At 40.4% G+C, this 22,414-nt stretch overlaps 1 protein-coding gene across 2 annotated transcripts in view; it reads right to left on the reverse strand.

The window, feature by feature from the left end:
• The window catches only part of SLC24A4 (solute carrier family 24 member 4), a 98,421-nt gene that overhangs the window by 27,400 nt on the left and 48,607 nt on the right, over window positions 1-22,414 (reverse strand). The window contains exons 3-10 of one of the 2 annotated variants that reach the window (XM_030042365.2): window positions 15,067-15,143; window positions 13,320-13,394; window positions 11,166-11,250; window positions 6,869-6,972; window positions 6,033-6,107; window positions 5,053-5,078; window positions 4,295-4,348; window positions 3,079-3,221 (exon numbers count right to left, since the gene is read on the reverse strand). In XM_030042365.2, coding sequence (XP_029898225.1) covers window positions 3,079-3,221; window positions 4,295-4,348; window positions 5,053-5,078; window positions 6,033-6,107; window positions 6,869-6,972; window positions 11,166-11,250; window positions 13,320-13,394; window positions 15,067-15,143 — 639 coding nt within the window. The remainder of the gene's footprint in view (window positions 1-3,078; window positions 3,222-4,294; window positions 4,349-5,052; window positions 5,079-6,032; window positions 6,108-6,868; window positions 6,973-11,165; window positions 11,251-13,319; window positions 13,395-15,066; window positions 15,144-22,414) is intronic. The other variant, XM_030042375.2, reaches the window with a different exon arrangement.

Here is a 22,414-nt window from a genome sequence, read left to right on the forward strand (position 1 = left end):
CCAGATATCTTTTTAATAGTCTCATCAGATTAACTGCTCTCAAGTGCGTTTCTCCAGTGAAGTCTCCAAAGTACTTCTTTATCTTACAGTGTCATGAAAAACACTGAAGCACTGCAGTTACTCTGGAACTGTTTCTTAGAGCACTAAGGAGACAGTGACCAAACATACTCAGCTTTGATGAAATACCATGATAAAAAACTAAGCAATGATGTAGAATACATCATTATAAAAATATATGTAACTAACTGCAGCTGTTTTGACTTACTGCAGCACATTGCTCTTATATTTTCATAACAGCTCTTCAGTCTCCTCACTCCCTATGCCCATAAACGTACATACCTTGGCCCCATATGGTACAAACAGGCTCCACCTAGGAATCGCAAAAGTGGTTTTCCCAAATGTGAGACAGAGGAAAGCCTTTTTCGCTTCTCCTTTGTGATATTCCTTAGAAAAACATCTTCTGAGAACAGCTTTTCCGTTTAACAAACTGCCTAAACTTCCTGCTCACCATGAAGGATCATCACCAACAACCCTGTCAAAATCAACAGAAAGCTTCTTGCTGACTTTAGTTGACTCCTGATCAGGCCCTCAGAAACCCACTTTTTTCAAGTTTCTGGTTTTAGGCAGGAATCGAACCATGCCACCTGCTGGAAATTTGAGTCAACATAATAAAAGCCAAGGGCAGTGAGCCACGTTTGTCCTTTTAAGACAGGAACGTTATTCACAAAGTACAAATATTTCGCCTTTACCTGTGTGTGTAGAACTTGCCCTTGAAATTGAATTTATCTTACTGTGAAAAGCTCTCCTTTTTCTCTCTGAAACTTGAGTAATGGAGGCTTTTATATTGTACCACTGGAAGATCTTGAACGTAATACTTATAAGCATAACAGACAGCTGTGCAGCATGTGAACCCCCCTTTTATCTGCACCTTGAGCAACAGACTAACCATCCGTGGTAGGAAAAAAGCTCCTCACCCAAAGCAACTGTTCTTTTTTGGGGAGTAATCAGACTTTCCTCCTGTGGAAAATCAGATTAAGGTTAGACCTACACCTTGGTGAAGCCAAGGGAGGTTTTTCGGTGGATCCTGAAACTTGCTAACCACTGGTTGGAGGCAAGGCAGAGGCCAGCTCTAGTTCTCTCCCTGCTACTAGCAGTGCTCCTGTTTCTGAAAGCTCCTGCTAGGGAAGGTGCAGCTCAGCTTGTGAAGCCAGCCAAGTGTCAACTAACAGTGAGTCACAGGTAGGTTATGGCATGTTTTGACTCAAGAGGAGTGAGATGCAACAGGCAGCCATGTGACGATTTTCTAGGACAGCTTCTTGACACATAAAGCACCCATCTACAAAGCAGCTAGGCTAACACTGCCATCCTCCTCTCCCACTGCTCACTCCAAACCATGTCACCTCCTTTATCTCTTCTTCATGTCCTCTCTCATCCCAGGTAGGTTTGCCTGGGATAATATCTACACTCTCACACTTTAAACAATGTTCCCTCCAACACAGCATGTATTTGTATAAGGCATGCTGGAGAAGACAAAGGGGATCTGACTAAAACTGCAGTCTCCGTGCATCTTTAAGGGAAATTAGAGAGAAATCTGCTGTGGCCAGTTGCTAGTGGAGACACCATTCTCACGAGTCCAGGTTTTTATTAACTTGCTCCTTTTCCTAGAAGTTCTGCATGTTCTTCACAAGCATTAAATAATCTTCACATTTCCTGAAAAGGAAATAGGTGGACAGGCAAGCAATCTGTACGATCAACCCTTTACCACAGAGGGGCTACAGAAGAGAGCATGCAGGGAGATGACATCAGAACCCAACAAATGCCTCAGAGGTAAAAACCACTAGTATCTGTGTTCTTTCACTGGATCACTCTTTTCCTGTGTCCCCACTTGAGTACACAAGTAACAACTGCCATAGGAGGTATCCTCTGAACCTTGTATGTATGTAGTTCCACATCCAAGTGACAGACCTCACTATATCATAGTCAATGTTCACAAAAATTCATTGTAAAATGAGATCAAAGTATTTCAAAGACATCCTCATTTAATTATGCTACAATGTCCTATAAGAAATAATTTTAAATACCTGTTAAACTGTTGTCTAAACACCATACCTGAGACCAGAGTATATGTGTGCTGTCATTGCATGAACCTGTATTAAGTGACAGTACCTACCTTGAAGAGATCCCAGCCTAAACACTAAAAGCAGAAAAGAGTGGGATTCTCTGAGTCTGCTCTAAATTCCTGTTTGCCACTATTTGTTATTACATGAGGACCTTTCCAAATGCTACCTACATTGCTGATGAGCTCAGTCTCCTAGAATGGGAGATGTTTGCAAAGAACAAAGCAAGGAGACCTCACTCATTAAGAGTAGCCCAAGAGCTCACTAAGTTACATGGTTTGTGCTTTGAAGGTAGGAATGATTTTGCTCTACAGAGAAAAGAGGGAATGGAAGAGAAGAGGGATAAGACAATGATAAAAACAGGCTTACAAAAAAGCCAAAAATACCCAGGTATGTTTGCTTACCTTCAGTACCAGAAGCTGGGTATCACCTTCTTCCCCTTTATGACAAAGACACAGAAAGCAAAGAACCTGCATTTCTTAATTTTACATATGTGCTTGGCAACGTATGCAGAGCTATTTAGGCATGTGAAAGCCAGTCTTCTGAGGATCTGAACTCAACACGTAATCCCTCTTGCCCACTGATCTGCCCATGTCCTTTACTTCAACACCCAAGTCTCAGCTTCTAGTTCCAAACTAATTTTTGAAGTGACAATTACCTTCTTCCTGGCAAAAAAAAAAATAGATTCCTTTCACAGTGTTGTAACTCATCACTGAACAGAAGATAAAAAGGGAGAAAAATTGCCAATGTGCAAAGCAGCTTGTTTTCAAAATATTAAAAAAAAAAAAAAAAAATTGATTGGGTTTTTTTCATCTGGCACTCTGACTCCTGAATTGTGAAGTTAACCCAATAAAATTCCTGCTTATGATTGAACAGTAACACTGTTTTCATCCACATTAAAGAAATAAAAAGGATATTCTAGGAACTACTCTTTTTCCAAGTCCTGTCTGCTCAGCCTTACCTTTCCATAGTAATGGAATGGATGGGTCATCACAACTAGAGTCATAACATTTATTACCATCTTCTAGCTCATTGTTGACTGTGTCACCATTTCCAACATTCTTGCTTTTAAGGCTGAAGAAATTTTGCATCCTCACATTGTACCTGAAAGTGCAAGGGTAAGGTCTGAAAAGGTTGGATTGTTGCATTTCCATGTCAAACTTTTAAGCGTCTGAGAACAACTTATGCAGGCAACCAGTAAAGCCTAGATGCATGTTCTCTGACAACTAACAGGAAGTTAAGAGAAAGGACTATCCAATTCAGTGGCAAGCTGATAGGAAAGCAAGGGCTGCACCTATCTCTCATGAGATACAGCAAACTGCAAAAAGACACTAGTGCGGATTTAATGAAGGCAAAACACTGGAGCTGCGGATTTCGGAGCCAGGAAATTCACTATACAACAGCTTCTTTCCTCCTGCATCGGCTTGCAATTCACCTTGCTGTTTCTCTCAGTACTGTGTTCCTCATGGCAGGTGCTTGAGCATTTCTGGGACTGTTGACCATACCTTTCTAAAGAAAGAATGCATCTATTTTAGCACTAGGGTGGAATCTAAAAGAGCTGTCAATGAACTCTGCTAAGACCTCATGTAGGAGAAAAGGGAGGCTGAAGTTTCAAAAATGGTGAGTTGTGTGGGGAGGGCACCAAGGGATAAGTCTAAGCAACTTGCAGTAGAAGGGTGGACTCACAGACCCTTGCAGTAACAGTCAGACCTCTGACTCTCCTGTCAGAGACAGTGACACTACAGAAGAAGGATGTCAGTATACAATCTGGTATGAGATGGTCTGAAAATAAATACATGCTTAGCAGTCTGTCTAATGTTCTTTGACCTTGTTCTCCAGAGGTTACAAAATACGTGTAATAGCTGACATGCTGTGTGCTTACAATCCAGAGTACCCAGGGGACTTTTTCATGCATCTTTGTATAAATGACATTTTCTCTCAACTTCTTCTGAAAGCTACTTTACCTCAGTGCACTGTGAAAAGTATGCCTGAAAATATTTGCTGTTGACTGAGCACAAATCTAGAGCGAAACTGATTAAGCATGAAAAAGCAAGGGATCTTACACAGAAACATGACTGGCTGTATTGTCCTCAGCAGGAAGGCCAAGGACAAAACCACACCAAAAGAATGATGGTCAATTAACACCTAAAGGGCATACGGAAGAGAAAAGCACTTACTTCATGATAAGTATGTAGAATGAATACATAATGATGAGTACAAGGCTTTCCCACCTCAAAGAGACAAGAAAACCCCCAGTGTTAAAAGGCCATTCAAACAGCTGTATGCTTTACAAGTTTTATTTAAGGGTATGCATTAAACATCTAGTACAAGTCACACTTGTGTACACATGATTCACATCACTAAGATTAGACTGTGTCTCAGCAGAATGGGGGGGAAGCCCCCAAGTTCCAATAAACATGCAAATAAAATGTAATGCATATATTTCAGAAATATGCTATGTAGACTGAAACCATCGCTACCCTTTGAGTATCATAATGCCAAGGCCTTTTGTCATTTCAGTACTGAAGCACAGGCCAGGCACTCTGAGAGGACTCTTTTACAAGATGCTTATTATCTTCCACTAGGATTCCACCTTGGACTGTTCTTTGGGACACCTAGCATTCCCATTAATGTTAACAGCCAGATTCAGAGCAGCAAAACCTTGGTTACTCTCTCTGCATGCGAGTCCTCCAGCCTTACATATAGCCTATTTACTTCATTAATGTTTCCAGGTTCTTAAACTTTCTTCTAGTTTTCCCTGATCATCATAAAAAATATAACCAAATAAAATACATAGGATTTCCTAGGTGTCAAATCCAGCTCATACTCCCAGCATGTATGAACGAAAGCTCATTAGCTCATTACACTGTAACTCCATTTACTGATCCGTCTCATGGCAACTACAGGACTGTAGGGAATAACTTACACAACTTACCATTCTATTTTCTCATCATATATGAACTAGAAGAAGGAAAAAAAAAAAACACCACATAAATTGACCATTTCTCTGATCTATCTTGAAAAACAGTCAAATTCATTTAATAAATATCAGTCATATCTAGCCAGAAGCTACTTGAGTTTTGACCCTTTCTAACCAGAACATTCACTGTATGGATTGCGCCCCTCACAAAGTACAAACCTTGTGAACAAGACTTGGATCCCTCTTAGTGATTATTATAAATACTATTTAGTAAAACAGTGTGAGCATGTGAAACACAGACAAATATGCACACATGTACCCACATGCTGTGCTGTGGAAATGACAGCAAAGTCATGTATTCTGAAGAGATGTAGCTCTGAGTCCTTTTAACAGCTAGACTTGTTTTAGCAGAAAAGACAGCCATTTTACTTCTGCTTTTAAGCCAAGTGGTTATATACATTTTACTCCACACTATGTTACTCCTGTAACTGAATAGGCAGCTAGTGATCCATATTCATTACATTCAGGAACTACTACACTGTTCCAGATGGACAAACTGGTATCTCACCTGTGCTCTACTTAGAAAAATTTACCCAGAATCTGTGAAATAAAACTACTGTGTAGAAGCAAGAAACAGCCACCTTCCCTATTTAAAACAGAGGTGCAGCTCAAAATTTTTTATCTCCACAGCAAGCAGTCCCCTAGGTCAGAAGAGAGTGCTAACAACTGTGTAACAGTAGCCTGCTAGCCTGCAGAACTTTACAGACTGTAGGTACAACATGAATGGATATTGATGGTCATGATGGACACATACTCTGTGGGGCTGTATGAAGTTTTCATATTTGGACCATATTGTGCAGCTGAGCCCTCACTTTCGGATATCACTAGAACTAGCTAGGAAAATAATTGTTTACCACTGTATACCAATGGTCAGCAGGCTGGTCCTCCAAAAATTCAAGCAATGAAACACATTAACTGGTAAGAGAACTACTTACAACAATAAGTACGATCACAGATATTGTGTAGTACACAGAGTCCCGGAACACAGCCCACTGGGTGAGACAAACCACCTGAAAAATATCACACCTTCAGCCAACAAAAATATGCCATTTTAAAGACAAAACAAAGGCCTCTATCTTGCAATCACTTAGGTGTGTGAGTACAATTATTATTAGCAAAGATTCTGGAACCAATCACAGTTTTATGCTAACGGAAGACATATCAGTCTGTTAGACAATGGATCTATAACAACCACCAGTAATAAAAATCATATAGAAATTTCCATTAATGAAATATATTTCTTACTAATGATATTTTAATTGGTCATAATGTCAATTGTAAAGTACAATTCATTGTACTGCAGCAAATCAATAGTTCCCACTTCATTATATTTGTGGATATATCGGATTTAATACCTGAAAAGATATGATACACAGTCTACTGTCTACTGAGTAGATGGACCAAATCTCATGCTTGTGTCCTAGATTCTTTGACCACCATCAGTACACCAGGAAGGATCAGCAAATGCACTGATCAGTTGACTGAACACAGTATCGTATGAAGAGGAACCGGAACCAGTTTCCTCTGTATGCTACATGTTCAGAGTGCTGAAACTACAGCTGAACTTTCTGGAAACATTTGCTGTTTGTAAATCATTTGTAAATTCTTTACAACATTTGACATTTTTCACAATGCTAGCTCATTTTTGGGTTTGACTAATACTCTTTTTTTCTTTTTTTTTTTTTTTTTTTAATATTTGCTCATGGAAACCCCTAAATTGTAAGAAAAATTGTAAGAAATTGAACTCCATAAAGGTAAATATCTTACTAACCTGTCCTGCAAACATTCCACAGACACCAACAATGCAGAGGATGTTGAAAACTGCTGAACCAACAATGGTCCCTACTCCTACATCTCCGTGAGTGATAAATACACCTGCAGAGGGAGCAAAACACGCTTTATTACCTCTGTCGTTTCATTTTAGGTCACGTGCAATTACTTAGAACAGGTACTACATGAGAACAAAAGATGTTTGAAAGTTTAACCAAAACCTGTTTCATAATAAATGCTCACTTCTCTATGGAATATTTTGTGCTTTTAGTCTAACTAGCAGCTCCCCATTTTTGGCTTAACTTCTCTACATATGTATTTTTATTAAAAGTAAATGATTTCTTAGCTAGTTAGTTCAACAGTAAGTCCTGTATTTCACAGCTTGGTTGTGAGTGGTGCAGTAATACATTCAAATGAATACAAAACATCTCCAGTCACATCAGAAGCATGGACTTTATTTCAAACAGTATAATAAACCACATAAGCCTTTCTCCCAGTATTTAATATTTAGTGTGTTCTTCCTTGCAATGTCTCATGGGAATAACAGATTCTTCCCTCAAAAAACTGGTAGCCGCTTTGGGTGCAGTAATGCGTGCCTTCTGACTCGAACAGACAACCAGGATTCAGACTTAACCTGTTCTAGTACCAACTTTCAGATTTCCATTAGTACTGAACCCACCTATGCCTCAAATATCTATCTGTAACATAATTGTATCAGAATGACAAAAATTAACGGCTGGAATGGACCTCCAGGGATTATCTAGTGTAATCTTCAGCACTGAGACAGAACCAAAGATAGCATGAATGCACTACAGAGCTGTAGCTACTTGCACTTTAAATCTTTTGCTAAAGGGAGCCTTAAAGGCTTACACTCACTGCTTTTTAATAAGTTGGACGTGAGGTTATAGTGCCTTCCTTTAGACTGTATTTCCCTGAAGTTTGTAAAAATGTCAGTTGGGATAGTAGCAGAAAGCCTACTAAGGCTTTACTAAAGACAGATTTATCACATTTAAGCCACCATGCTGCTAGAAAGCTACAACCTAGTTGCCATTACTGAAACTTGGTGGGACAAATCCCATTACTGGAGTGTGGCTATCAATGGCTACAGGCTGTTCAGAAGGGACAGGTGAGGGGAGAGGGGCAGAGGGTTGCCCTCTACATCAAGAAACAGATTGTGAAGAGCTTGTCTCTGAAGAATACCCATGAGCAGGTTGAAAGATTATGGGCAAGAATTAGAGACCAAGGCAACAAAGGAAACCTTGTAGTTGTGTCTACTACAGGCCACCCAATCAAGGGGAGCCTACTGACAAAGCCTTACTCCAGCTACAGGAGGCATCACGCTCACAGGCTCTCTTCCTGCTGGGGGACTTCAACCACCTGACATCTGCTGGAAAAGTAGCATGGGGAGCTGTACGCCATCCAGGAGACTCCTGGAGTGCATTGAGGATACCTTCTTAAGCCAGGTAATAGACAGCCCTACCAGAGGGGATGCAATACTGGACCTGTTGGTCACCAATGCAAGTGAGCTAATTGGTGACATCAAGATTGGAGGCAGCTTGGGCTGCAGTGATCATGCACTGGTGGAGTTTGCAGTCCTGAGGGATATGGGTCAGGCAAAGAGTAAAGTCAGGACCCTGAAATTTAGGAAAGTAAATTTCTAGCTGTTCAAGGAGTTAGTGAGTAAGACTCCCTGGGAAACTGCCCTCAGGGACAAGGGAGCAGAACAGAGCTGGCAGATCTTGAAGGACACTTTCCATAGAGTGCAAGAACTCTCAATCGCCAGGTACAAGATATCAGGAAAGGAAGGCAAGAGACTGGCATGGATGAGTCGACGTTTGCTGGTCAAACTAATGGGAAAGAAGGAAATGCACGGGCAGTGGAAGCAGGGACAGGTATTCTGGGAAGAGTATAGGGATGCTGCCTGGTTGAGTAGGGATGGGGTCAGGAAGGCCAAGGTGCAGCTGGAGCTCAAGTTGGCAAGGGATGCAAAGAATACTACAAAGGGCTTCTGTAGGTATGTCAGCCAGAAAAGGAAGGTCAAAGAAAGCATAAACCCTCAAGATGAGCAAGACTGGCAAACTGGTAACAATGGACAAGGAGAAAGCTGAGGTACTCAACAACTTTTTTGCCTCAGGCTCTACTGGCAACCTGTCTTCCCACACCTCTTGAGTGGATGGACCACAAGACAGGGACTGGGGCAGCAAAGTCCCTCCCACTGTAAGAGAAGATCGGGTTCATGACCACCTGAGCAACCTGAACATACATAAGTCAGGGGGACCTGACAAGATGCGTCCCAGAGTCCTGAGGGAATTGGCTGATGTAGTTGCCAAGCCACCCTCCATGGTATTTGAAAACTCGTGGCAGTCAGGTGAAGTCCCTGGTGACTGGAAAAAGCAAAACATTGCACTCATTTTTAAAAAGGGTAGAAAGGAGGACCCTGGGAACTACCAACCCTTCATGCTAAGGCACATGGAGGACAGGGAGGTGATTCAAGACAGCCAGCATGGCTTCACTAAGGGCAAGTCCTGCCTGACCTAGTGGCCTTCTGTGATGGAATGACTCCATCAGTGGACAAGGTAAGAGCTACGGATGTCGTCTATCTGGACTTCCGTAAGGCCTTTGACACGGTCCCCCACAACATCCTTCTCTCTAAATTGGAGAGATATAGATTTGATGGTGGACTGTTTTTTGGATGAGGAATTGGTTGGATAGTCGCATCCAGAGGGTAGTGGTCAACAGCTCAACGTCCGGATGGAGATCAGTGATGAGTGGTGACCCTTAGGGGTCCCTATTGGGACAAGTACTGTTTAATATCTTCATCAATGACATAGTGGGATCGAGTGTACCCTCAGCAAGTTTCCAGACAACACCAAGCTGAGTGGTTGCCTGAGAGACGGGATGCCATCCAGAGGGATGTGGACAAACTCGAGAAGTGGGCCCATGTGAACATCATGAGGTTCAACAAGGCCAAGTGCAAGGTCCTGCACACGGGTTGGGGCAATGCCCAGTATCAATACAGACTGGGGGATGAAGGGATTGTGAGCAGCCCTGCAGAGAAGGACTTGGGGGTACTAGTGGATGAAAAGCTGGACATGAGCTGGCAATGTGCACTCACAGCCCAGAAAGCCAACGGTATCCTGCACTGCATCAAAAGAAGCATGGCCAGAAGGCCAAGGGAGGTGATTCTGCCCCTCTACTCCACTCTGGTGAGACCCCACCTGAAGTACTGTGTCCAGCTCTGGAGTCCTCAGTACAAGAAAGACATGGACCTGCTGGAGCAGGTCCAGAGGAGGGCCACAAAAATGATCAGAGGCATGGAACACCTCTCCTATGAAGAAAGGCTGAGAGACTTGGGGTTGTTCAGCCTGGAGAAGAGAAGGTTCCGGGGACACCTTACTGACGCCTTTCAATACTTAAAGGGGGCTTATAAGAAAGATTGGGAAAAACTTTTTAATAGGGCCTGTTGCGATACGATGAGGGGTAATGGGTTTAAACTAAAAGAGGGTAGATTTAGACTAGATATAAGGAAGAAATTTTTTACGATGAGGGTGTGAGACACTGGCACAGGTTGCCCAGAGAGGTTGTAGATGCCTCATCCCTGGAAGCATTCAAGGTCAGGTTGGACGGGGCTCTGAGCAACCTGATCTAGTTGAACATGTCCCTGCTTATTGCAGAGAGGTTGGACTAGATGACCTTTAAAGGTCCTTTCCAACCCAAACTATTCTATGATTCTATGAAATTTGCTGCTTTCCCCCTTCTCTACCAGTGTAATCCTGTGTCCTTCCTTCTCTTAATAGGAACTGCTTTTGGCATTTAGACCTCCTCTCTATGCCAATAATCTTTAATTTTTCAGAGATTACTTCAAATAATTCTGTAAGTAATATACACCATGTCCTTCTGCCTTTAACAGATCTGACTTATCTATACATTAATTTGTTCTTTTCCCATGTTCCCTGTTCTCCTACTCCCTTGCTAAAATTAATTCCCTTTATTTGTGAAGAAAGAAGCCGAAGAGGCATCAAATATCTCAAATTCTCTCTCAGGCGACTGCAATAAATCTCTTCTTTTACTTCCTGTGTTGAGAATCAGCCATTCCTCTTTGTGTTTTGAGAGGAGATTCACAGTTTCATGAGATATTTTGAGTAGTTAATTATACCATGAACCACAGACTAGCTGACAGCTGCAATTGCTGATCATAAATTGACAGAAGAATGGTAGCACTTTTGGATACCTCTGCTTGAACTGCTGCTGATTTTTTAACAGCAGATCTCATAAAAGCTAATGTGTGGGCTCCATACCTATAACAGATGCAAACAGTTCTGGAGTGGAGCTCCCTGCTGCCATGAATGTGGCTCCAGCAACATCTTCACTCAAATGTAGTTTCTGGAAGAAAAGCATTGGTAATTTCAGCACTGCTACTGTATTTACATTGCACAGTTCTACAGCTGCGAAGATATAAGCTCTTCATTTTCTGGCCACAGTGCTGTTAAAGGATGAACAGTCACTATGATACAAAATTAGACACTGCCTTTTGAGAAGGCAAATATACTTTGGGCAAGTAAAATGTTTATACCCTAACTCAATGAAGTATCAGATAAAATTACCTACTTATACATAACTGAATAGCCAATTGTGGCTTAAATGTAGCTGATTAGAGAAAAGCATCTCTGCAGATTCAAAAAGGTTGTAAACATCTCAAATTGTTTTCATTAATTTACTTTTGGAACTCTAAACACAGTCATTCAAGAATTAAGGGCAATTCTTGGGGCTTCTAAAATTTGAAAACAAAAATCCATAAGAGAAAAATATAACCTCTGTGAATAAATCTTACAAACAGCAGGGCTGATTCTGGCTTCACTTTACAACTGTGTCAATCAAAAGCAAGTCTGCTGACACAGGCAAAATAAGTCCAATTAGACACAGAGAGGCCTGTGTACTGAAGACAGGTCTATTTTTATGACAGTGTCTCTTAAGCTCTAATAGGATATAGATAACTTAGAGTTCTCAGGCCAGAAGAAACCTGAGTAGCTCCACGAGTGGGCTGCATCCATTTAATACTGTCTGAAGATCTTTCCCTTGAACTATAAAGAGGTTTTATGGAGGAGCTTTTTCCTTTTTGAGAGTCTCTAGACTCATCTCTAGTACCTTATTTTTCTTCCAAGGATAGAAAAGTGATTAGTGACAAAAGGACCAGTACAGAAATCCTGTTTTTTTCAGGCAGTATGCAACATTTTGAGCTGATGAAAATGACATCCTACAGAACTTGACAAAACATAAATACAAGCCCTTATTGTACCATTTCATCTATTACCAGTCATACCGTTGCAGAAGCTCAAACGTAACTATGCTATCTGAATTCTTCTTCGCTGTTTTAATGTTCAGCAGAAAATGAGACAAAAGGCAAAGATTTTATGAAGGATCAGTGACAACTTAATTGGTACAACCCAACTGGTACAACTTAAATATGGTGTATAAGGTGCATGCTGAAGACAGAGCATCTGAATAGGGATTTTTTTTTCCCTTTTGAGTATTTTACTATTATCAGCCACCTCCCTTATTCTTCTACTTGTTCTCCTATTGATAAGTGTAAGTACCTAGCTCTGAGTAATGCTAATAGGAATTTAGTACACATATCCATATAAAAATAGACTTTTAAAGTAGTTACACGTTTTCCAAAAAACAGTCACACACATTTTTGTTAAAAAGCAAAGGAGATGAGATTTTCATTTTGCCCTCAGAAAAGTAATTAAAATCTGATTTTGTATTCATTTTGTAGTAGTTCACCAAAGCCTGACCTAACACAACATTTATATGGCAAGTAGAAATTCTACCCTGTCCCAATCAACTCACTTAATTAGAATCCCACATGTAATTTTGCAATGTATTCTCAACAATTATGTAAAGGAATTACATTTATGTACTAATTTTTTGCATATAAAATATGTATTCTCATTCCATATCAAACCAAGGCACATACTTTTCTCATGCATTCTCCCTTTTCTCACTTTTATCCACTTGATGCTAGGACCGCATACACTTGCTTTCTCCTTGCTGATACAGTGGTAGATGTGCAATAAAATTTGCATAGCCAACACATTAATTTGTCTATGCATGATTTCTTTTCACAAGTGACTTTTAAAACTAGGAGTACAATAATAAACCCAACTCATCCATATGTCATACCCATCCTAGCTACATGCTTCAGGTATTTAAGAGTGGATTTTGCTATCTGATCTCATTAAATCTTTCATTTCTTCTCCTTGAGTGTGGCCAGGGGGACCAATGTGTCTAGACCACAGGTGCATTTTTTGTGGAAATCTCAAATCATTTGGAAAGGACCAAGGCCAAAAAGTTGACAGGAATGAACTCCAAACAAAGATGGCACAAAATGTTTGATTCTACAATATTCTCTAAATAAACTTCCAAAAGGGGAATAAAGTACTTTAACATACCTCACAAATTTTCTCTAAGGATGGAACAAAGAAGTCATCACATACTATAGCCAAAGCATAGAACATATAAAGAGCCTGTAAAGAAAATAAATTCAGGAAATACTTCAGATGTTTCCTGTACATGAAAAGAGGAAAGAAGGCAATGCTGTATTTATTCAGAATAGCAGAAATATATAGCTTCATTTTTTATTCCATTCCAAATAAAAATCCGTCTGCTGATCAATTTATGGCATAAAACAGATTCCTGAATGTAGGATTAATTTTAGAACAAGAATGTTTGCCAGACCCTAGAATATGAAAGGTACCACGGGTTGACAGAATAGGGTGCCACAACAGACTTCATATAAAGGGAAGTAATGGCTAAGGCTTACAGAGTTACGTAGTCATCACCTATATTTTCAATTAATTGTCAGACCAAGTAATTCAACAGAAAGTAACACCATGTTGATTAACAATACTCAAGAAATAATCACACCTGGAAATAAGTGGACCCTGACCATGGCTCACTGCACCAAACCTTTCAGGAATGATCCTGGTTCCCTGCACGCATGTGTCTTACATGGCTTTACTTGCTGTGTTCATGCAGTGGGCCTAACCCTGCTGTTGTCCATCAAACACAAATCCTTTCTACTTTACTTTCCCTGAGCTGGGAGTGGAAAACTGGAGCCTGCGGGCCTTACTTGTTTTGTTTTTTCTACAACAAAATATAAAACTCCACATGACACGTACTGTGTTCAGCTCTGGGGCCCCCAGCATAAGAAAGACATGGACCTGCTTGAGTGGGTCCAGAAGAGGGCCTTGAAGATGGTCACGGGGCTGGAGCACCTCCCCTGTGAGGACAGGCTGAGAGAGTTGGGGTTGTTCAGCCTGGAGAAGAAAAGGCTCCAAGGTGACCTTATAGCAGCCTTCCAGTACCTAAAAGGGGGCCTACCGGAAAGCTGGGGGGGGACTCTATCAGGGAGTGTAGGGGTACCATAGGGGTAACGGTTTTAAACTGGGTAGATTTAGATTAGATATTAGGAAAAAATTCTTTACTGTGAGGGTGATAAGACACTAGAACAGGTTGCCCAGAGAAGCTGTGGATGCCTGGAAGTGTTCAAGGCCAGGTTGGATGGGGCTTTGAGCAACCTGGTCTAGTGGAAGGTGTCCCTGCCCATGGCAGGGGGTTTGGAACTAGATGATCTTTAAGGTCACTTCCAACCCAAACCATTATTTGATTCTATGATTTTCTATATTTCTTCAGGGCTGCTTTTATTGTAATTATAATTGCATCTTTTGCATAGAGGCACAATAGGAAAGAAAGAGAATCAAGAATCTTCCACATCATGCTTGATGTCATCAACAATGAATCCCAAACCCTGTTTATACAAGATGAAATAGAAACAAATACAGGTCTGTGATCCATGCAGTCAGGATTTTATCTCCGAGAGGATGGATGCATAGGCACTGCGTCAATTTCTCAAATAAATCATAGAATCATAGAATCATTTAGGTTGAAAAAGACCCTTAAGATCATCAAGTTGAACCATTAACCTAACACTACCAAGTCCCCCACTAAAACATGTCCCTGAGATGTTATCTTTTGAGCATCTGTACCCATATAGACATATTAGAAATACTGAAATTAAAGTATAAGAAACATGTTGTCATATACAGAGCTTTATTTAGTAAGGCCACTAAGATGATTAACATCTTACAAGACAAATAAAAGGAAAACAAAAATGAAGGACAGTAGAGGAAAACTTACGGCAATGATATGAAGCAGAACTCCTCCTTGCTGCCGTTCTTTATTTGTAAATACATCTTCAGGAAATTCATTAATTGCTGAAAGAGAAAAATATGGTTTGGGATTTTTTTTTTAATTTTACAGCATCTATAAATAGAAGACTGAAAAATAAGGATGCATCTGTAGAAATACATGACCAAACGTGAGTGTATCTTCCAATTTATTACATTATAGCTTGCCACCTCAGAATCTCTTTTCTGCTCTGTAGAAAAAACAGAGAACTGATACTTGGGTGTTATTAATTATCATCATTCCAGTGACTTAAACTAACTTCCACTGTACTAAGAATTTCACATTCTTAATGCCTTATTTTTACTATCATCTTCTCTGTGTCTCCTCTAAATATACTTCCAAAGTGATAGCCACAGGCACAAAAATTAATCCTGAAATAATATTCCTGGTTTCAAGTGTGCCTTGCCTGAAAAATTATACAATGGTTGTAGCCCTCCATCAGGTTCTTAACTACAAACTTTTATAGGGTTCCACAGTCTTGCAAATCTTTTCACAAAGATTAAAGTGATGCCAAGTACTTTCTTCAGAAAGTCTACTATCTAAATCTGGTGAAGGAAGGAATGAAAGAGAAGTGGTATGTGGACAACAGGAATGTGCAAAGACATGAGTTCCCCCAATGTAGCAATCAGGGAGGAATAGCCTTCTGGAATAATATTGGAATACCATCATATTTAAGAACTTCTTGTCAGCTACACTAGCTGCCAAAAGCAAAATTTCTCAGAGGAGTTATTCCCTACCACATGAAATAAAGTATGGCAAAAAAATAGTCAGCACCCAAAGCATGTGGTTTTAAATAAATTCTGCCCATTAACAATTAATATTAACTAAAATGATTAATAACTAAAAAAGCATTAAGGAGACTTCTCCTTTGGGAGAAAAGACCCAGAGCTACAGCTGCTGGCATCTTACACAATGTGGTTGTTCTTGCATCACTGTCTGAAATGCCATGCCCACATGGATGTATTCAGGACATGTATAATATTTTTCTTATTGCGTCCCCCATTTGTCCTCTGTCTCCTCCATTCAAGCTGTGGCTGTAAGAATACATGTATTCCAGCAACGCACTAGGACAGCAGAGACCAGAGCCCTGGCCTGATTCTCTAGCAATGATAGCGTTACCCTGCACATGGGGTACATCCTTTCACATAATCTGATGCAAAGGTTTGCAGCTCCCATCACAGGCACTTGTCCATCCCCCTTACTGCCACCGTATAGCGAGGCAATATGCCCCTGTCCCATAATTTGACCAAATGGATGTGTCATCAGGGAAGCTATTACCTACCTGGTAATCTCATTCAGTTGACTGTAAAATATTTCACAGTACAACTTTAAAAATGGTTGTCAGTATAAACTGAAGTTTCAAGAAGCATGAATAAAAATCACTATCTTTCTAATCTTTCTAATGTGACTTTACTTATTCGAAGTTAATACTAACTAGGATATCAGAAGGCCAGAAGATAGAAATGAGCCCAGGCATCTGATCACCAAGCAAAAGCAAACCAGCTTCACTGCAAAGCATCTTGCTTCATATACAGTCTGGTGATGAAGTATTCGTAATAACTAACCACTTGCAATAAATTTCTGCTTGCCTCACAGAGGTAGTTTTAAATGAATTAGTATGAAGACAGCTTTTCTCAAAGATAATGCTCCTCTCTACACAGAACTCATGGCATGCAATTTTTCTCACATAGAGTCACTACAAAATCTTCTTTAAAAGTCAGGGAAATGAAGCAAGGCTCTGGAGCTTGCTAAGTAAGATTTCTTCCTTAATGAAATGGCCTCCTGCCAGTGAGTTCCAAGGCAAAGTTTCGAGTTTTTCAGTGTAAGCATTTGCTGTCTGTATAGCTTTATTATCCAGGTAATCATAGGGTTTGTGTAATTGTCATCTATAAATTCTGTATACCTTATCTACATGCACTGTTCTTCATTTACTCGCTTATCGTGGTTTTAATGTTTTAAACAAAGATTTGGTTTTCTTACCTAGTGCTATGATAACCTGGCTGTTCAGGAAAAAGCTGTTTGAATTCCCTTGGCTCCTAGCTTAGGCCTGGGAATCAACATCACTTAACTGAAGGGAGCAGTGGTATTCCCTCACCTGTGTGAGCTGACAGAGGGGATATGACATTATCATGGAGTTTGAGAGAGCATGGTCTGCCCTCATGGTACAATCTGATGTGTGTGCGCAGCAGGGCACCGCTCTAATTCACACAGAGATATTTTCTCATGTATGGGAGACAGAGCTATCTGGCAGCCTGAGTGGGAGCTACATCTCCTTGGTTTCTACTGAAAAGAGATAGAACAGATGGGAGAAGGAGATAAAATGAAGAGCAGTACACCTAATGGGGCTAACCTTTGCCAAAAAAAGGAGGGGAACATACACTAATCATCTTAATCAGCTAGAAATACAGAAATATTTATCCTGCTGGTACTGTTGCAAGCCCATGGCTCCCGCAGCTCCTCTTATCAAGCACAAACTTATTGAGAGGGAAGGGAGGGCACCAAGAAAACCAAGTCTATATTGGAAACGTCATCATGCTGCAGCTCATTTCACGACTGGGGAGGGGGAATGAATGAGGAAACAAAAGCAGCTTACCCAGCCACGACTTGGAGGGGATATCACCACCTTTTTCTCTGAGTCATGGAAACAAAAAATCCTTGATTATGCTATAACAGAAAGGATGATTCACCTTTGATAAAAAGCTCTGGTTGAGCTGCCTGTGGCTAAAGAGCTACACAAAGCATGCAAATAGCATGCCTCAGAACAGAATGTAATAGCAGCTGCACAGCTTAAGCTGTCTGCATGGCTCTGGAGTGAAGGTCTGATATGAAGCAGCCAGGGTAACCCAGGCATGCCAGTGGCACCTGCCTGGACTTAGGCTGTTACTGGATTACTTCTGGGTACCATCAGAGCACTGTTCCCATATGCCCTATCCATACTGTGACAGGCAGTGTGCCAATGAAGTTAAGTTTCAAAATCTCCTAAGCCTGACAGAACATCTCAACAACCACGTGGATCTGTGGTTTTATAACCTGCCCCAACATGTGATTTCTTCACCTTATCAGCACTTGGTTTACTCACAGAGGCAACAAACATGCCAACTCTTAATACCTGCTAAGCATTCAAGCCTGTTACAACTCTTAAATGTTTCCTCAAAGGGAGAAGGGAGCTGTAGCTGTTTGAAAGGACACACGCAATCAACTCCACTCTGCCTTTGCAGGAAGGGGGCTAGACAAACGATGTACACAGAAGCCCATTTCTCCTTTTAATGCCTGCATCTTGTTCCTCTGCCCTTGTTCCTCTCTCCCTTCAGGACATGTTACATTTACAGACTGCAATACCTACCACTTTGCCCTGGTATTCAGGGGCTGTTGATCATCAGACTCACCCAGGGCAGCAGTATAAGGGAAGGACAGATGGAAGACCGAATTACATACTTCCACTCTTACCCCCTCTATAATCATATTCACAAGCCAACTTGAATATTTCAAATATGTGTCATTTGTTTAAGCACTGCAAGCAGCTTTAGGCACCTCTGCACTTAGTGTATTTCTGCTTATGTGCAATTCCCTTTTCACATTGCAGAGCCTCAACTTCCCAAGGCCTGGTGTTGCATTCATACATGTGTTTGTGCCTCAGTGGTAGCAAACTCCTCACTGTGTGCAGAAATGAGCTGCTTTATACCTGTCAAGCAAATGCATGCATCATTACCTGATGTCAGCAGTAAAATGCCACAGTTTGTGCACCAAGAATTGAACTTGCAACAGCCTTCACAGTACTGCAACCTGCACTAATTTATAATTCTCTACTAATGTAATCTGTTAGAAGATTTGAGTGCAAAGCCAAAAAATCATCACTTCTTCCAACCACATCTCCCTGAATGCAGGGGTCCTGTATGAGCTGAGTTGCAATGAATGGGATAAGTATGTCTTAGAACCACCCTTGCTTTCAAAACATTCATGGCTTTGGCCCATACTGTTGTTCAAAATCAGCACACTGGGAAGATTATTACTGAAAGAAGGTTAGCGGCTTTGAAAGCTTCCTGATGGCAATGGGAGAAATTCCTCCCATATTCACTTTACGACCTATGTCAAAAGGGTCAGTCCCCTGTCACATTTCACATATTAGCTCAGGTGCTGAAGTGGTGACAGTGTCAGAAATGACTGTGGTGAGCTCAGTACAGCCAAACAGACACGTAGGTAGTCTTGGGGAACAGCATAATACACTCATCTGATTCTCTTGCATAACCTGTGCACTGTCAGTATTGTGACAGCAATTGTGTACTTTAGAAAAGAAAAGCAGGGCTGCTTTTGCTTATTGACTTGTTTTAGTTATTTATTCCAGTATTAACACTGGAAACAAAGGCAACCCAAAGATCATATAATCACAGTGAAACTAGTTTACTCATACATAAAATTTGTCATATGAAAGTCCTCCTTTATAAGGCTACTTCCCAAATTAGATATAATAAATTTTAACAGTCATTAGAAAATCATAAACGTGCCATAGTACTTTAAAGCTATATTTTTTAGGGAATTACAGAAAGCCTAAATTCATGGGAAAAAAAAAAATCACATAAACGTCAAATTTTAAAATAACTCTTTCTAACACCACAAGCTAACATGCACTGAACTCTGGATTGTCAGTGGAGAAAAATGGTATACTCAGCAAGTGCTTTTATACATAAAAGCTGGTAACTTAAAAATCTTACAAGGACCAAAGAAGAAAAAAAAGAACAATTCACTGAGAATCTTGGATGCCATCCAGAAAAAATAAGAAGTACAAAGCTTTAAGCTCCCATTCCCATTAGACAGCTGGTTCTAGTTTTCTGTAGCAGGATGACATGTGGATTTTCCCTCGAATACTCAGTTCAGCTTCTGCTGGATACTAATCTAGGCACCAGTGTTAAAGCAAATCACTAATGGGCAATCCAAGAAACATGCACATTTACTTGAAAAATTCTGCAAGGAAATTCCTTTAGAGACAACTCTTTAGTAAATTGGTTTCATGGATTGTACCATCTGGACAGCAACAGATCATCCAAATGAAATGCAACGAAATGATATGAAACACCACCCAACTTCTTTGAGAGACATTTGTGCATCAGTCTAATGCTGTGTGATGCCAAAGACCAAGCCTTCTATTTGCAGGCAAAGCACCATATGGCAGGAGGCACAGTAAGCATCCTCCTCCATAGCCCTCACCTCACAAACAGTAGAATTATGAGCAAATTTTATCTCTGTGGTATGTTAATTCAATTTGCATTGCTCAACCAAAAGAGGACTGCCAAATGTGATTATCTGTGCAATGGTAAGTGGCAGCTTATGAAGCAAATAACTGACTCAACCCTAAACTATTAAATCCATTTAATATATGTATTGTAAAGGATGGTGTATTAATGAAATAGCCTTCAAAACTCTCCTTCCATCAGTATGAAATTATGAAAATATCTATATGAGACTGGATTAGCTACAATAAAAGGTAACATTAATACCTTATTAAACCCTGGACTTACATTTAGTTTCTTTTCTCTTTTATAAAAAAGTATTTGCACTCATTAAGGCCGTGTCAAACAACCAAATAAAAATACATTAACAATTCTGTGCCAACGAAAAGAAAATTGAAAGGCATGATGAAATCTCATCTCCCAATCTAGGGAGTCAGTGATGACACATGGATGCACAAGTACTGCAACACAGGGATGCATCGGCATATCGGAGTGCAGTGTTTCATGTGTACTGGGCTTTGTGTTAATGGTTTTAATGTCCTCAAGATAATGCTAAAAGGACCCCAAGGTTTGGGATCATGGATTTTTTTTTCTCCTTGGCCTCCAGCTGATAGACTCTCTAGAAACTGCCTTTAAAGAGCTACAGATCAAGATTCTCATGATGAGTTTTCTTTTCTTTCTGACAACAGTTAGTTATTTGACATTATTTTCTCATATAGATAGCTCTTGCCTGATGCCTTCAGACAGCTGTATCTCGACCTTATTACTGCAAAGTAGCAGTTCCACAGAAGACAGCTGGAATCTTCCGGGAACACCTCTACCACATTCCAAGATTTCAGTACAGCTATCAAACTGTGAAGTCCACTCAAACTAACTAAGAATGAGGACATGAACATTTCTAAATCAGTGCTGAACAGAGGTGAAATTACCAGCACCTAGTTTTATTACAGTCTAAGAACAACTTACATCAAAAGATTTGAAATCAGCATAGTGCAGTGCCCTAAATCTGCCTCTGTTTGACCACTCTCCAGTGCTTATGTGAAACAAGATGTTAGTCTCAGTGACCAGTCACAGAATTTCTGAACTCTTGCTAACATCTTCTGTGATTATGGTACCGGTTTTCCACAAAGCGCATATGTATTCTTCAAAACCCCAGCCAAGGACACCAACCCTTTTATTTTACACCTCTGATCCCTAAACCAGGATACTAAAATGTTTTTCACCTTCTCCCCTTTTTTACTTACTGTCTCATACTGCCTCAGCTGTGTTTACTCAACTCTGACCCAAGGTTGCCAAAGCAGTTCAAACACCAGCAGGGTCCAGCACTGGTGCAGCTTATTTGGACATGTCATTTCCCAGCTTAGGGGGAATAATATGGTTCATCCTCCACTCAGGACTGAATAATCATTGTGGAATAATGTGAAGAGGTTTAAATTGTACTACCTGATGATTGGTCTGGGAGTTAACCACAGAGATCAGTCACCAGTGAAAACTGGTGTCTTCTACATGGAATTTCCCTCTAGTTTCTCACTTTCAGCTTCATACATTTGACCTCCCCTCTCCCCTTCACCTTTCCCTCATTTTTTGCTTCCTGAAAGTTGATAGTTTCTATGGTCAACAGCCTCTTGTTTCACTTGAGGGAGGGAGACCTCTGTCTATGCAGAGTTTTGGACTCAACTTGGCTGTGTCCTTTTTAAATACAGATAGAAAGCGATGTCCCTGGAAAGATCACTACGTGATAGGAAAAAACCTTTTGGAAAAAGGATAATGACTGGATTAACTATCAATACTGTGACTCACATAAGAAAGGACAGTCATTAAAAGGTCAGGTAATTTTTCATTCCAACAGAAAAATGATCATTCTTTATGTTTCTCACAGCTGCAAACAGGCTAGAGAATCAAACATCACTTGCTTTCTATGAGTTTTTGGTGTTATCACCTCAAGCTCAACAAGGACTTGTTTTGGGGGTTTTTGCTCCCAGTCAGACTTTAAAAATCTCTTCCAGAACTAAAGAATGGGAAGTATTTATGCTAGTTATTCACCCTATCCATTCATAAAGTCAATTTGTTCA

This window comes from Aquila chrysaetos, chromosome 2, assembly GCF_900496995.4.
Source record: "Aquila chrysaetos chrysaetos chromosome 2, bAquChr1.4, whole genome shotgun sequence".
Taxonomy (NCBI): domain Eukaryota; kingdom Metazoa; phylum Chordata; class Aves; order Accipitriformes; family Accipitridae; genus Aquila; species Aquila chrysaetos.